This window comes from Miniopterus natalensis, chromosome 13 (genome assembly GCF_054644295.1).
Source record: "Miniopterus natalensis isolate mMinNat1 chromosome 13, mMinNat1.hap1, whole genome shotgun sequence".
NCBI classification, from domain to species: domain Eukaryota; kingdom Metazoa; phylum Chordata; class Mammalia; order Chiroptera; family Miniopteridae; genus Miniopterus; species Miniopterus natalensis.
In genome coordinates, this window is record NC_142093.1 from 37,706,738 (window position 1) to 37,721,689 (window position 14,952).

The 14,952-nt window shown below is 37.0% G+C and overlaps 1 protein-coding gene across 7 annotated transcripts in view; it reads left to right on the forward strand.

Annotated features, from left to right (window-relative positions):
- Positions 1-14,952, forward strand: part of APLF (aprataxin and PNKP like factor) — a 46,791-nt gene that overhangs the window by 29,040 nt on the left and 2,799 nt on the right. For all 7 annotated transcript variants that reach the window (XM_016224208.2, XM_016224213.2, XM_016224212.2 and 4 more), the window contains 3 exons: positions 3,524-3,876; positions 6,049-6,174; positions 12,419-12,465. In XM_016224208.2, coding sequence (XP_016079694.2) covers positions 3,524-3,876; positions 6,049-6,174; positions 12,419-12,465 — 526 coding nt within the window. The remainder of the gene's footprint in view (positions 1-3,523; positions 3,877-6,048; positions 6,175-12,418; positions 12,466-14,952) is intronic.

Sequence of the window (14,952 nt, forward strand, 5' to 3'; positions counted from 1 at the left end):
GCATTGGAGTAGAGAAACATTTAGGAAGCAGAACTGCAGGACCTGTTGCTTGGATCTGGGGAAAGTGCAGGAAAGGAGGAGGGAAAGATAGACTTCCAAGGTTCTGGCTAGAATGGATGGATAAATTATGTTGGCCACAACTATGGTTCAGAATACAGAGGGAGAATTTCAGTTTTGACATTTTGAGTTTGAGGAGCATTGGATATTGGAGAAGAAATGTCTAGCTAGTGGTTAAGTAAATATGAGTTTGAAGCTCAAGAGTGAACTTGGAGCTGGAGTTTAGGATTCTTTAGTCTTTAGCTGTGGGTGCTAATGGGATTGATGTAGGACTTTTGAAACAATTTATGAGCCCAGACTTTCTTTCCAAGGGCAGCTTGGAGACAACAAGAATGAATTACCTCATTGAACTTGTATTAGGAGGAAGTTTTTTATTCTGTCCCTTGTAGTACATGAAAACTTCAGTTGATTGAGAAATGGGAAGGGCAAGTTAATGGACTGTTTTAATTACCTTAATAATACATTCCAGCCACCTCCAAGCACCAAGGTCCCCTTCCACGAGCTCCATGCTTCTCCATCCCTGAGGTCTCTAGCATGTATTTTTATGGTGTAGGGGATCTAGCCTCTCTATGATGAGTCTCTAGCCTCCCTACTTCATTCTTCACATTCTCATCTAATCTAAGAAATAAGCAATGTGGGTACTTATAAAATATGGAGCTCTCAGCCTTTTCCCTACTTTTTCCAAGGACAGAGCACCTTCCATTTTTCCTGCTTCCTTAGTCACCAGTTCACTTGCTCTGCCTCATGAGCTTTGTAATTGGCACAGTACAAATTTATGTCTTAGCAAACTTACAAATTACTGCATGTAATGGATTTTGGGGATGATTTATAAATAATTTAAAGCATGACTTAAATTCTTGAATGCCAAGGGTCTACTGAATATCAATATTTCATGGGGTTCCATAAAGAACATTATGAATTCCAGCTTCTGTGACTCTTAGAATAGTATATTTGAGAACCCCCTGACCCACAGAATTGATATCTGTGGCTTTATCATTTCTTTCTCTTTTAGAATAAATTAACATGTTAAACATATTTCTTGTGAAGATATTTAAAAAAACAAATCCTTCTTTATATTTCATGGAAGTAGAGAGAATTGAAATATGTTGCCAAACATTTCATGTCTTTTATTTCATTTCATTTTTTTTGGTTTATTTTTCATTTTTAAACAGCAAAATAATATATGCTTGTTGTGAAAACAACAACAAAAAACCCCCACAACAAACAAGCACAAAAAAACACACCAGAATCGCCTCATCCTTCAATCCCACTGTCTTAGTAACATTTTGATTTGTATCCTAAACCTTTTCATTTGGATTTATACAAATAAGTACAGACATAGCTATATAGGAATTTTTTTTAAAGTTAAATGGAATCATGGTACTATGTGTATTGTTCTTGTTTAATTAAAAAAAAATATATAGCCCTGGCCAGGTGGCTCAGTTGGTTAGAACATCACCCTGGTACAGCAAGGTGGCAGGTTCAGTCCCTGGGCAGGGCACATACCACTGTCAACCAATGATGCATCACTAAGTGGAACAACAAATTGGCTTTTCTCTCACTCTCTCCTTCCCTCCCTCTCTTTTTTCCTCTTTCTCTTTCAAATCAATTGATAAAAATTTAATCTTTCCCTTCCCTCCCTCCCTCCTTCCCTCCTTCTTTCTTTTTCAACCTCTGCATGGTGTTTCATTTAAGAATGCATTCTAATTTATTAACTTTTTCCCTAGCTGTGTCCTTTTTTCTTTTTTCCTATAATAAGTGTGAAGGATGTTGAGTGGGATTCCCACCCCACTCCCCATTGTCCCAAAACTGTTGCTGAGGCCCAAAGCTGGGGACAAAGCACTAAGTATTTCATGTTTGAAAGGGGTCAGCAGCAGTGAGAACCAGACCTTTCCCTTGGGGCTTATTGAAAGGCACTGTCCTGTTTACTGACCCACCTTCAGGCTGTGTACAAAGAGAACTGAGAGGCAAGAAGGTTTTAAGATTTGGGGGAGTGCTATGTTTGTGGGGAGAAGTTTTTCTCCCTTTCTAAAATCAAGAGAAGGGGGTGGTCTAGGAGAATTACTTGTGGAGTTTAGAATTGCCAACAGGAACAAGAGAGTAGTATTTAATTGAGACGCCTGCTTAGCCAGTAGATATGCTGACCTACCTACCCCATCAGTACCTAAGCAAAGAAACAACTTAAGAGAGTTGACCTGGTGGGAGACTGCACAGTGGGGAGGGGGCCAGGATTGCCCCAGTCGCCCCCCAGAGTTCCAGTCTCTGGCATGTGTCTGTTGGTCCTGTAGCAGAGGGAGATGAGATTGGGGTGTGGTTGAGCAGCTTGGGAGAAAAGAGTGTGTGTTTTAAAGTAATATGGTTTAAATGCCACCAGCTGAGGATCAGCCCCAAGAGGTAATCAAAAGATTACTTTTCCTATAGGTTCTTTATGACAAGAAACATTATAAGACTTAGGTTCCATTAATAAAGTATTTAGTCAGTTTGGATAATATTTTAAAGTTACATAATGTGTTTCTTAAAAAAAGAAAAAATATTAAAACACAAGTAATTAGTCCAAAAGAAGTCATGTTAATATCTTCTCAAGAAATTGGAGCTATTAGATATTAATATCCAAACCAGCTTTTTCCAGATGGCAGCCAGTATACATAAGTCCTTAGTTATAAACAGGGTGAACATTTATGTGTATCTGGTATGTTGTCATCACTTCCTAGGAATGATTCCCAGGACGACTGGGGGAATCTGAGCAGTGTTTTCACTCCAAAGGAAGTATTAGTGAGTAAGAGGTCATCTTTAATAGCGTAGGACTAGGTTTACTCTTCCTGCTGGCAGTAAGTACAAATGAAAAAGGTTCTCTAGTGCTAGTGAGAATACTTACTTGGTTCAAAACATCTTTAATTGATTAAATGACCCTTTTTTTCAGACTATGTCAAAGGAGTCATGTTTATTGTCTGAGTTGGTCATAACAGCGTCATGTAAATTTTTTGTGAGGGAGGAGCAGTTTTATCATTCAGCCATAGGAAAAAATCATGATCATATTTAGATGGTAGAAATGAAGTACTGTAATAACTTACAAGAAATTATAAGGACCATGCATGTTAAGAGAGTGGCACATTGTTGAACAGAAAATTTAAGAGATTAGTAGGCTTTTTGAGAAACATTATATTCAAATGAAAGCAAATGTTGTATTTGCTTATGTTTCATTTGTATTTTTCTGGTTATTTTTCACTGAATGTTTGACATGATTGTAAAGGTTTGATCCAACTACACATTCCTTTCTAATAACTGTATATTGTTTTAAAGTTATGAACTAGAGACATAGAAAATGTTATTTTTAATAACTTTGAAGTAAATCTTAAAGTTTTAAAAATATACGTATTGCATGAATCTTGTAGTTCTTTGCTTTTATGTTTAAATTTACATATTCCTTTTAAAACAACATTTCTTTTTTTTCTGATTTGTTTTATAGGAAATGCCACAATCAGTTTCTGCAATCACATTACGAAGCACAGATGTGAATAATATGAAGCCTAATGCACTGAGAAACGAAATCTCAACAGAGGAACTTGGTAAGGTTTCCCAATATAAAACCATCACTAAAGGAACACTAAATAAAGAAGAGGCAGTGAGCTGCTCTGAGAGTTGTTCTAGTGCCCAAGGCGAGTCCTCCCACAGTGAGTCTCAAGGATCTCATCCTGGGTCCAGCTCTGATCCTTCCAACTCTGAAACTTTGCATACAAGGGCAGCTGATTCAGTTCTACAAGGTTCTGAAGAAAACAAAGTCAAGAGGACATCCTGCATGTATGGGGCAAACTGCTACAGGTAAAATGAAATTATAGGTAGCATATAATTCCATTATTTCAATAGCATGTAGCTATGTAGATATATGTTAATATGTATTTAAAACCTAATAAAACACATGGGCCTAAAGGTTAGGAGCTTTTTCATCTATCTGCTTGGTTTGTACTTTCCAAGTGTGCTTTCCTGCAAATCCTGCAACTCCTACTAGAGGATTTTAAAAATAAAATTTTTCATATGTGGACATGCTGGTTATTGCAAGGATCTGAACTGGAGAATCCAGACTTGAAAAATGAGTCACTCAAACCCAAATACCTGCTTATTTAGTGTCTTATTTAGAGATTAGAAAGATGGCTTCATAAATAGTTGTTGTATACATTGTAACTATCAAGAGAATTTTAGGTTGTGTTTAGGCATCTTTTTATACTTGTGCATTTTCCTCTGTATTTTTCTAATGGTGCTTTGAATCACCAGGATGCCCTCTAAAACAACTGAATGTATATTTCCTGGGTTGATTGGTTACTTATATACTTACCTCATTTGATTATATTATACTATATTTTCTAATTTCATATTTTGTAAATTCAAATGATTACCCCTTAGTTTTAGGCTATAGCTTCATCTACACTGTTTATACTAGAGTGTTTGTAATTACGCGGTCCTATTTCAGAAGTGGTTCTTTGCCATTCTAACTTGTGAAACCAGATATCTTACCCATACATTCCAGTAGAGTTTGCTGTCTTCTATGCAATAGTGTATTTATATCACATATTCTCTTAATTTCACATTCATATCATCTCTCTTTAAAATGCTTTGCCATTTTAGCACTTGAATAACAATACTTTTCAATTTCAACAGTTAGAATTTATGCATTTATTTACAATTCTGTCAATTTTAAAATGGCCTTGGTTCCACATGTGGAACTCAATTTATAAACTTGTAGAATAGAAGTATGTAAATTTTCTATGACTTTGGAGTTTTGAAAAATCCTGTTTGGTATTTGTATTAGTTCACTAGGGCTGCCATAATACCACAGACTGGGTGGCTTGAACAACAGAAAGTTATTATTTCATGATTCTGGAGTCTGGAAGTCCAAGATCAAGGTGTTGGCGGTTTAGTTTCTTCTGAGCCTCTCTCCTTGGTTTGCAGAAAGCCTCCTTTTCATAGTGACCTTACATGGCCTTTTCTCTGTACATGCACATTTCTGACATCTCTTGCTCATAAGGATACCAGTCATATTGGATTAAGGCCCTGCCCTTATGCCCTTATTTAATTTGAAATATTTCTTTAAAGGTCCTGTCTCCAAATATATTCACATTAGGGGTTACGGCTTCAACATATGAATTTGGGGCTGGGGTGGGGGAGACATAATTCAGCACATAACAGTGTTCAACACTGGCATTTGTTTTTGTTAAAGGTGATTGAATCCTTTATCAAGATACCAATAAATTTATTCATATTTGATGACGAACTTGTTAGTTTGAACCAGTCATAGCTTATGAGTAATTATTTTAATTTCTCCATAATTTTGATATGCATAATTAATACCTAATAGAAATCTTGAAAACAATATCTATTTGTAACAAAGGGAATAAAGCAGCATATATTGAGTTCTTGTTATATATGTGTACATCGTAGTTATTTAAATATACCTCTTCTCCAGCCTCAATGCCACACTTTATTTCATGCCACAGTCTCTCTGGGATGAGTGAATAATCTGAGTCTCCGCTTTCCCTCAGGTTCATATTCCTCCTTGTTGCCTTAGTGATTTGGCTAAGGAAATAAAGATGAAGATGAAGGGAGAAAAGGTCTGACAGGGTTTACTTTCCTATACAGAATCTTTTAGCTGCTGCAGCCTGGGTTTCTTAGGATAGCCCAGAAGACCTCCCACTAGCTCTCTGGATGCTCCATGCTGTTCTGTGTCCTCTGGAAATGCTGTTCCCGTCTGCTTGCTCCTGTCCTGCTTACAGATCTTGCTTGCCGTCAAGTCCTTTCTGAGCCCTTTTCTGACATGCCCCTTTTCCCCAAGTGCTCATCCCTATTTTATGCAAAATTTTTCCTCATACAATTTGTAATATTTGACTTTAGATTTAATACTTAATATTTAACCATTGATTTCTAATTATTTATTTACATGTTTTGTCACTCTTAACCTAGGAATTATTTTTTCTCATGGTATATTTGTAACCCTCACAGGAAGAATCCTGTCCATTTTCAACATTTCAGTCACCCTGGTGATAGTGATTATGGAGATGTACAGGTCATGTGTCAGGATGAGGCTGATGACCGGCCTGAATGTCCTTATGGAGAATCTTGTTACAGGTGTGTAAATCTGAAACATTTAGTTATGCTTCCTGTTCTCCTTAATCTCTGTTATTTATTCACTTATACCTGCAGTTTCTCATCTGAAGCCTCTAACTTTTAGTTTTTAAACTTCCATAGAAAATAGGTTTTTCATTTTACTAATAGGTAGGATTATTACTATTTCTTTTAGATAATTCTAAATTGGAGTTATTAACCTTATAAATGCCTGAAATTTTTATCATTTCTAACTTTCTAAAATGCAAATGATATAATTTAAAAGCTGTCGATGCTATCCCATGGTACACTCTATCCAGACACCTTAGTGTGACACATATCAATTCAGGATGTTACCTTTGCCTCCCTTAACTCCACCATACTTGCCAACACATGAAACTGGATCCTATAAGAAAGGTAAAGGTACCTCCTCTCTCTCCTTCTGTAGCATCCTGTACCCCTGTGTATCAAGCAGAGTAGAATTTATCTCAGGAGATTGTGTTTGTTTCTTTATTGGAATGTCTCCTCTTCCAGACTGGAAGTTTCTTGACAGCAAGGACTCTTTTATCCTTGTATCTGCAACTTTATTTAATTAATGAATGAATTTGAAATAGATCATCCTATCAAATAAAGAAGTAGTGATTCCAGTCTTAGAGAGCTTTAATTCCAGACAGCCATATTTCTGATAATGTTGGAATACAGGTTACTGAGCCTAGTGGACTTTTTGAAGTTATTGCTATTTCTATAATTGTGATTTTTAATAAGAAGGCAGAATAAGCTTTTGAGGCTAGAAAGGAAAATAAAAAAGCTTATGCCTTATCATTTGAAAAATATTCTATTCCAGCTGAGAATGTCATGCAGAAAAAAATAAGATATTTTCATTAGCTGTGTCAATAAACTTGAACATTTAGGGGAAATGAATAAATTCCTAGAAAATACAACTTTTAGAAACAGATACAAGAAAAAAAAAGGAATAATCCTATAACAGTAGAAAAATTGAATACATAATTAAAAGCCTTCCACTAAAGAAATTCTGTTTGGTGTTAATTGTACCAAACATTTAAAGAAAAAACACTCAATTTTTATACAAACTATTAAAAAAAAAAAGTAAAAAAGGTTATATTCTTCAACTTATTTTAAAAAATGACAAACTTCATTCATTTATGATAACATTTCAAAGTAGGAATAGAAGGAAACTTCTTTAATATTATGAAGAATATCTGCAAAAAGCTTATTGCAAATGTCATATATACTTTAGAAGTGAGATATTAAAATTTTTCTTTCTGATACCAGAAATGAGACAGTAAAATCTGTCTTATAGTTGCTATTTTTACCATTTCCCAAACAGTGCAATAATCTTACATCAGTTTAAGTCCATTTCCTCTTCCACCTTTTTTATTTTATTTTAACAATCATCATATATTTGTACCTCTATACATGCTAACTTATAAGGCATTGTTATTAATTTCTTGAATGTTAAGCATCATCACTCTTTTACATTTACTGGCATATTTATCACTTTGGGTGCCCTTCATTTTTTCCTGAAGTTTCATCCGTTCATTTGGTATCACTTTCTTTTAGTCTTAACTTCTTTTAGTATTTCATGTAGTGAAAATCTGCTGGAAAGGAATTCTTTCAGCTTTTGTGTGTCTGAAAATGGCCTTATTTGGTTTGTTTTTTTGGAGGATGTTTTTACTCGGTATAGAATTTTAGCTTGGCAAGTTTTGTTTCCTTTCATCTCTTAAAAGATGTCTTTCTGTCCGGCTGGCATCGCTCAGCAATTGAACACTGACCTATGATTCAGGAGATCCTGGTTCAATTCCCGGTCAGGGCACATGCCTGGGTTGCGGGCTGGATCCCCAGCAGGGGCTTGCAGGAGGCAGCCACTCAATGACTGTCTCATCACTGATGTTTCTATTTCCCTCTCTCCCTCTCCCTTCCTCTCTCTGAAATCAATAAACATATTTTTTAAAAAAGATGTCTTTCTAGTGACTCTTGCATTCATAGTTTATGTCAAAAGTACATATTGTGGCTCTTTTGTAATTAATGTGCCTTTTCTCTGGCCACTTTTAAGATTATTATTATTGCTTTTACGTTCAGCAGTTTATATGTGCTGGGTATATTTTTCTTTGTATTCATCCTGGAACAACCTAGTGTGAAGTAGGCACTAATATCCCTGCTTTACAGGTGAGGGAGTGGAGACTCGGTTTATAGGACGAGTGCTGAATCGCATAACCAGTACACGGTGTAGCTTGAATTTGGATTTAGGTCTTCTGGTCCCGAAACCAGAGCCCCTTCTATGACATAATGCTGAAGTCGAACCAGCCAGATGAGAACAGGTCCAAGATACAGTGGCATCTATTTCTTAAGCATTTGTGAAGGACTCTCTGTTCCCTGTTGACCCGAGTGATTGATGGACCAGAGCTAAGTGTCTTAGGATGCTGAGCAGTCAGTATCTCAGGAACTTGATTGCAGTGGAGTCTGCTTATTATGACTGTCAGGTTTTCATTGTTTCCTGGAGAAGTACTATGAATTGTTGATGGCAGAAATGCTAACTTATTGTAGTCATAGGTTTGTGCAAAAATATTCGGTAAGTACTTTGATTATTAACTTTATAGGTGTGAGTGTAACAGTTTCACCACATTGACATTCTTTTCAACCTAATGAGAATAGGCTTTTTCTGGCATAGTTCCAATAGAAAAACTGTCTTTTAAAGAATAGATTTCTCAAAACATCTGGATCTATGGATGACCATTTACTAAAAAATTAAGTACTAACATTAACTCAAGAAAACTCATGATCCGTCTAGAAATTATTAAAAACTGTTTTCTGTACTCCAACCAGTGAGAATTTTAAACTTCAGTTTTTATTGCAAATTACTCTTGCCATTGCTTTTCAACAGTCATTTCCCTAAGAAATAATAGGTAGCAAAAACAATTGTCTTTATTTCCTATTAAATAGAAAAATGTAAAATATTTTATCATTTTAGAAACTCATGTAAAAGCTTAATTTAAAAAACTTTTTTGAAGGAAAAAGGTCATTATATTATAGTAGAAAAACTTAGGAAAAATATAGTTGAATGTAACCTGTGAAAGTCACTCTTGTACTTACTATAGAAGATACCGTGTAAGAAAACCCCCATTCCCTCCAGCAGCTCATTTGACAGATGATAGAGATAATGCGCACGCACACACACATTTGTATTGAAAATTTAGATGACAGTATAAGAAATTATGTGGTAGGTACCAAGTGGTAGATGAAGATAGACAATATGTTCTAGAAATCGGACTTGCCTTCCTGAGGGAGCTGTGTAGAATAAGAATAATATTCTTGGCAAAAAGACTATGAGCAAGTGCCTATCAATGGGAAAGAGCCCAAAACTGCTCCTTGACAGTAGAAATGAAGGATTGAGCTGCAAATAAGAGTTGGGACTGAGATTATGGGGTCCTTGAAGGAGAAGATAATGTAGGAATTTAACGTTCAGAATATTTTTTCACATTTAAGTAGATATGTAAACAAAACATGTCTAAAATTTTTTTTATTTTAAGGGTATGCTTTTGCATGTGATATCTTTTCTGTTTTGGCTCATTGTCTTATTAAAATTCATTTATCCCATGAGTTATATTTATCGTTAACAAAGAATAAATTATATTTGAAAATACCCACCCAGCAAGCTCTGACTCTGTCACAGAGGATATTTTTCCTTCATTTTCAGTGCAAGAGCTAGCATAGACTTATCAGTATTAATCCATACTTTTGTTTTAAATGGGAGGTTTGCTCTTTAAGTTCAATGTGGAAAAATATCAATTCAACTAGTTTCCCTCAGGTCTCCATTGCAGCCTTATATTTGTCTTTTTATGAAAATAGCAAGTTCTCCTGGGAAAGGATGGAAACTATTGGCAGAGATTCAAAGAAACAACTGCTGCTGGCCCCAAGGCAGATGAAAATCTGCACATGGAGCTAAATTCTTTTCTTTTTTCAGTGTAAAACTTTATAGAACAATTTTCTGTTTTTCCTTTATGAAATATACAAAGTTAGAACTTCCTTCCCATGCATTCATTCTGAAACAGCTTGGCTTTTCCTGGGTAGTGTGTGAGGTCAGATTGCGTCGGTGGGTGTGTGAGTGCAGCTTGGCTGTGCTCCAGGGTGACAGAGCATGGGAACCACCCTCTGCAGCTGTAAGGTGGAACCTTCACCTCCACCACCACCTCACTTTCTGATGCCGCCTTCACTTTGCCTACTTATTTATTTATTTATTTGTTTATTTAAAATGTATCTTTATTGTTGAAAGTATTACAAATGTCCCTTTCTTCCCCATTGACGCCTTGCACCCCGCATCCCCGCTAAAAGTTACTCTCCCTTTCAGTCTCTCAGCTGATGTCAGCTGCCTTGTAACTGCTGTTTGGTACATAAACTGTGATTGTCTCTGTTAGCGCCCCTGATTCTGTTTCTGTTCTTGTTTTTAAAACCTATCATTTAGTTACTTCAGAGTTTCTAAATCGGCTTTTGAAGGAGCTCCCGTAGCAAACAATTAAGGCCGTATTTAACTTTTCAGTAATCCTGCTATGTTAAGGGCAAGGCAGGAAAAGATAGGACTGCCTGGTACCTGAAGCAGACATACGTTAGAAAGGAGGAAAGGCCTTGACCTGTCAGTGACTGAGGAGATAACGCAGCGCCTGTGGGGCACGTTAACACTCCAAGACTCGGCGAAGCGCATGGAGCGTCATTGTGCCGTCACCACCTTCCAGGAGGTCTGAATTCTTCTCAACATAAAAGGTTACAGTGTAACTACCACAATAAGAATAAAAGAGTTTTTAAAGGTACCAAAAATAATCTCATATGACCAGCAACCTTTTCCAAGTTGCTGATGAAGAGCAGCTTTGGACGGTTGTCTCCGTCTGTGCCTGCCCCCTGGCGTCCGGCACAGCACGGCCCGAACCGAACCGCGGGCCTGCGCCAGCGGGTGCAGTGAGGGCAGGTCGTCCCGCAGGCCGCCACAGCCCTGTTCACTGCCGCTCTCCTCGTCACGCTGAAGTTGTCCGGTTTCTTTCTCTCAGCTTTGAAGTTTCTTTTCCATCAAAAGGTGACATTTGGGTTAACTACCCCAAACACAGTCTTTGTAGAATCTTTTTCCCACTCTTCAAAACTGTTGAGTTATGACCCTAATTAACTGGGTGGTTGCACTCTTGTGCTGTGTTTAATGCTCCTGTTGTAGAAAAAGTTACCAACAAAGAAGAGATATTAGCAGTAAAAATGGCCACTGACCCCTGACACAGGGCCTGGCATGTCGTGTCCTGTGACTGTTCCTCGAACCAGTGTTGAATGAATCAGTGGCTAGCATTACTTACCACCCACCATGAACAGGGCCTTCCAGTGCGTCCCTCATGCGTCCTCACGGCAGCTGCATGTGAGTGTGCACCTCAGCACCTGCCTCTTGTCAGTGTGCCCCGCTCCCCTGTACCAGCTCCCTCTGAGAGGTCAGTACTCGTCAAGGGGATCCTGATCAACCAGTGACTGCTTCGCATTTTTGTGCTTGGGCAGTTTTGCATTACCTGGAGAATGTCTTCTGTGTATAGTTTACCCAAACATTTGTTTAACTAATAAAATAATAGAAGTAGAAGTAATCATTAGTGTATATATAACCATAAGTAGATGTCCAGACAGTAGTTTCTGTTTGACTTTGGAATATGCTATATGAATTTCTCAGTGCAAACTGACTTTCCGTTTTTTTCACGACGATTGATGGGTGTTCTTTGAAGAGGCATGACTTAAATGCTTTGGATTCAGAAGGGCCTTAGAAGTATCCTTTAGACATTATACAACAAACACACACATACTGATATTTTGTGTTACATATTTTATGTACTATTTTACATTGTATTTTTAACATATATAACATACATACGACATTGACATTTTAAAATAAAATGTTTTACTTTAGGAATATATTTTGTTTGTCTCATACTGTCTTTCTCTAGAGTATAAGTCATGAGGAAAGAACTTTGCTTGGTTCACCACTCTTTTTATCTAGAAATATGCCTGGCATCAGGTGATATTGAAATTAGAAAGCAAGTGCTGTGTACAGCATGGCAACTGCAGTTAACAAGAGCAAAAGCAAATGCTTTTCAATAAGAGGCTTATTGGGGTCTAATTTTCTGTGTAAGTTAGTGAATGTTCTAGGTTTATTGAAATAGTAATTTATTTTTAGTGACTAGAAAACTAGATCTTATTTTTTATTTCTTTTCTCTTCTTTCTGTTTTTTTCCCAGGAAGAATCCTCAGCACAAAGTAGAATATAAACATACTACACGCCCAGGTAAGTAATTTTACTTCAGGATATTCAAAATGAAATCTTCAAATGAATCTCCTTATTAAGCCTAGATGCAATTTCTAGTAGTTATGATTTTTTTTCCAAAATCTTTTCTTCTGTGAATTTGTTGAATTGCTAATTTTAATGATTTTTCTTAGATTAAAAAATATATAAATTTTTTATATAGCGAATGTTTTCTGTAATCATTGTATAACTATATATATATGTGTCCTTGTATCTGTTAGGATTCTTTTCTTTGTAAGTATCTGAAAACAAAATTTCACATTGGTCTAAATGGTAGAGAACTTACTCCATAACTGAAAAGTCCAAAAATAGGACTGGATTTAGACATAATTTATGCTTTGGCTCATTGATATTGTTAATAAAGTCACTAGTCACCCAATTTCCCTCTGTCATTCCGTTTTTAGAGCAGTCAGTATGCTCGCCACACTGGCTTCTCTCCCCACCCTTGTTCAGCTGGATGATAAGCACCCATTTCCACATCTAAGGAGAGAGAAAATGTAAAACTTCAACTCTCACTATTTCTAGGAAAAAGTCATAACATTCACTTTTTTTAACTGGCTTAGATCACATTCTTTCTCTTGAACCAGTCACTGTGCCACTGCTGAGTTTGTACCAGCCCTGGAACCAGGGTAGAGTCACCTCCTGCAGAGCCCAATAGAAACTAAAATTTTTGGGGGAAGGAGAAGGAGAGGGAAGAGACACTAGGCAAGCAGCTATCAAATGTCCATCAGCCCTATTTGCATCAGTCTGTTTACCTTCTGTTTCCCCTGCTTCTGAACTCCAATATTTTTTCCCTTTAACAAATTCTGGCTTCTCTGTGTCATTCGCAGAGGCCAGTTCAGTGCACAGTATTCCTGCCCACAGAGTGAGAGAATAAAATGCACTCCACCCAGGCTATGCCTACATGCATTTGTATGTGTATAAACACAACCAACTTGTAATCAAGTGATAAGAATAATTAACTCCACCTTTGGGAATTCCATTTGATGTTTCTGACGGAAACACACTTGAGTGCTTTAGTACTCCAGACCCTAGTAGACTCATTTTATCTGAGCTGATATGTGTGGAGGTTATATGTTATATGTCGTACATTTTTTTACTGAGGCTGTATGTAATGATGTAGCATTTGTGATTAACCTCCTTTCTGGCATTAATGTAATGATATTGATTAAAATTCTGCTTTATTGATGAAGTTTAGCATTGTTCCATGAAGAGTATCTGACACATCTGTGTATCTCCACAGAAATAGGAACCTGAACACTAGTGATGTGTATCCTATGTCATCATCAAAAATATATGAATTTCCTTTAGAAAATCTCTTTGAAGTATGTTCTGTATGAAGGACATATTTTTAGAACAATTAATTTTTAAATAAAATCTTTTTATTTCATTGGAAAGGCAGAGTTTTTTTTTTTTTTTAAGTATAGTTATTATTAAGCAACAATTTAACCTTATGTTTTTAGTGTACTTTCAAGGGTTATGTGGCAGCATATTCAGAACATTCTAGATGAAGGAAGAAGCCATGTGAGTTTCTGAGGAAGAGTATGCCAGGCAGGGGGAATAGGGACTTCAAAAGTGCTGGAGATGATCATGCTTGGACTCTTCAAGAAGCAGCAAAGAGAGGATAGAACTGGAAGAAAGAGAATAAGTGAAGAGTGGCAGATGGGATCAGAAAAGCTATCAGCGGGCCAGTTTCCTAGGGTCTTCGAGGCTGAGTTCTACAAGTAAGGACTTTAGATTTTATTCAGAGTGAGATGGAAAGCTATTCTTTGTCAAGAACAGACAAGAGTGGAAGTAAAGAGACCAGTTAGGAGGATATTGGAATAGGCCACAAAGATGATGATAGCGCTGGGACTAAGGTATTGGAATAGATGTGGTAAGTGGTGCGTGTATTTTGATGGTAGAGCCAACAGGATCTCTTGACATACTGAATATCGGACTTTCAGTGGGAGATATTCAAGGATGGCTTTAAGGTTTCTTGCCTAAACAAGTGGAAGGTTGGAAGGCTGTAGAAGTCAGATACTCAAGACGAGTGAGAGAATGACTAGATTTCAGGGAAGCCACTCAAAAGTTGTGTTCTGGAAATGTCATGTTCAGATGCCTGTTACGCATCCAAGTACGTTACACATAGGTAGTCAGATGAGTGAGAGTCTGGAATTAAGGCAATGGTCAGGGCTTAAGATTAAATTTGTGAATTTAGAATATAAGGCTGGATGGAATCATGTAAGGAGTGGTTAGAGAGGAGGCCCCGGCCTGACACTTGGGCACTCCACACCTTAGAGGTTGGAAGGTAAGGGAGACTCAGCAAAGGGTACTGAGAAGGGACAGCCAGTCATGTGGGAGGAGAACCTGAAGTTGTTGCAGCTTTATATATATATATATATATGAAAGGAAACTCTATTTAGCTGTCATTAGTTACGTACATACTTCCAAGAGCAAAATGGGCAAAGACAGAGATACTGATTATTT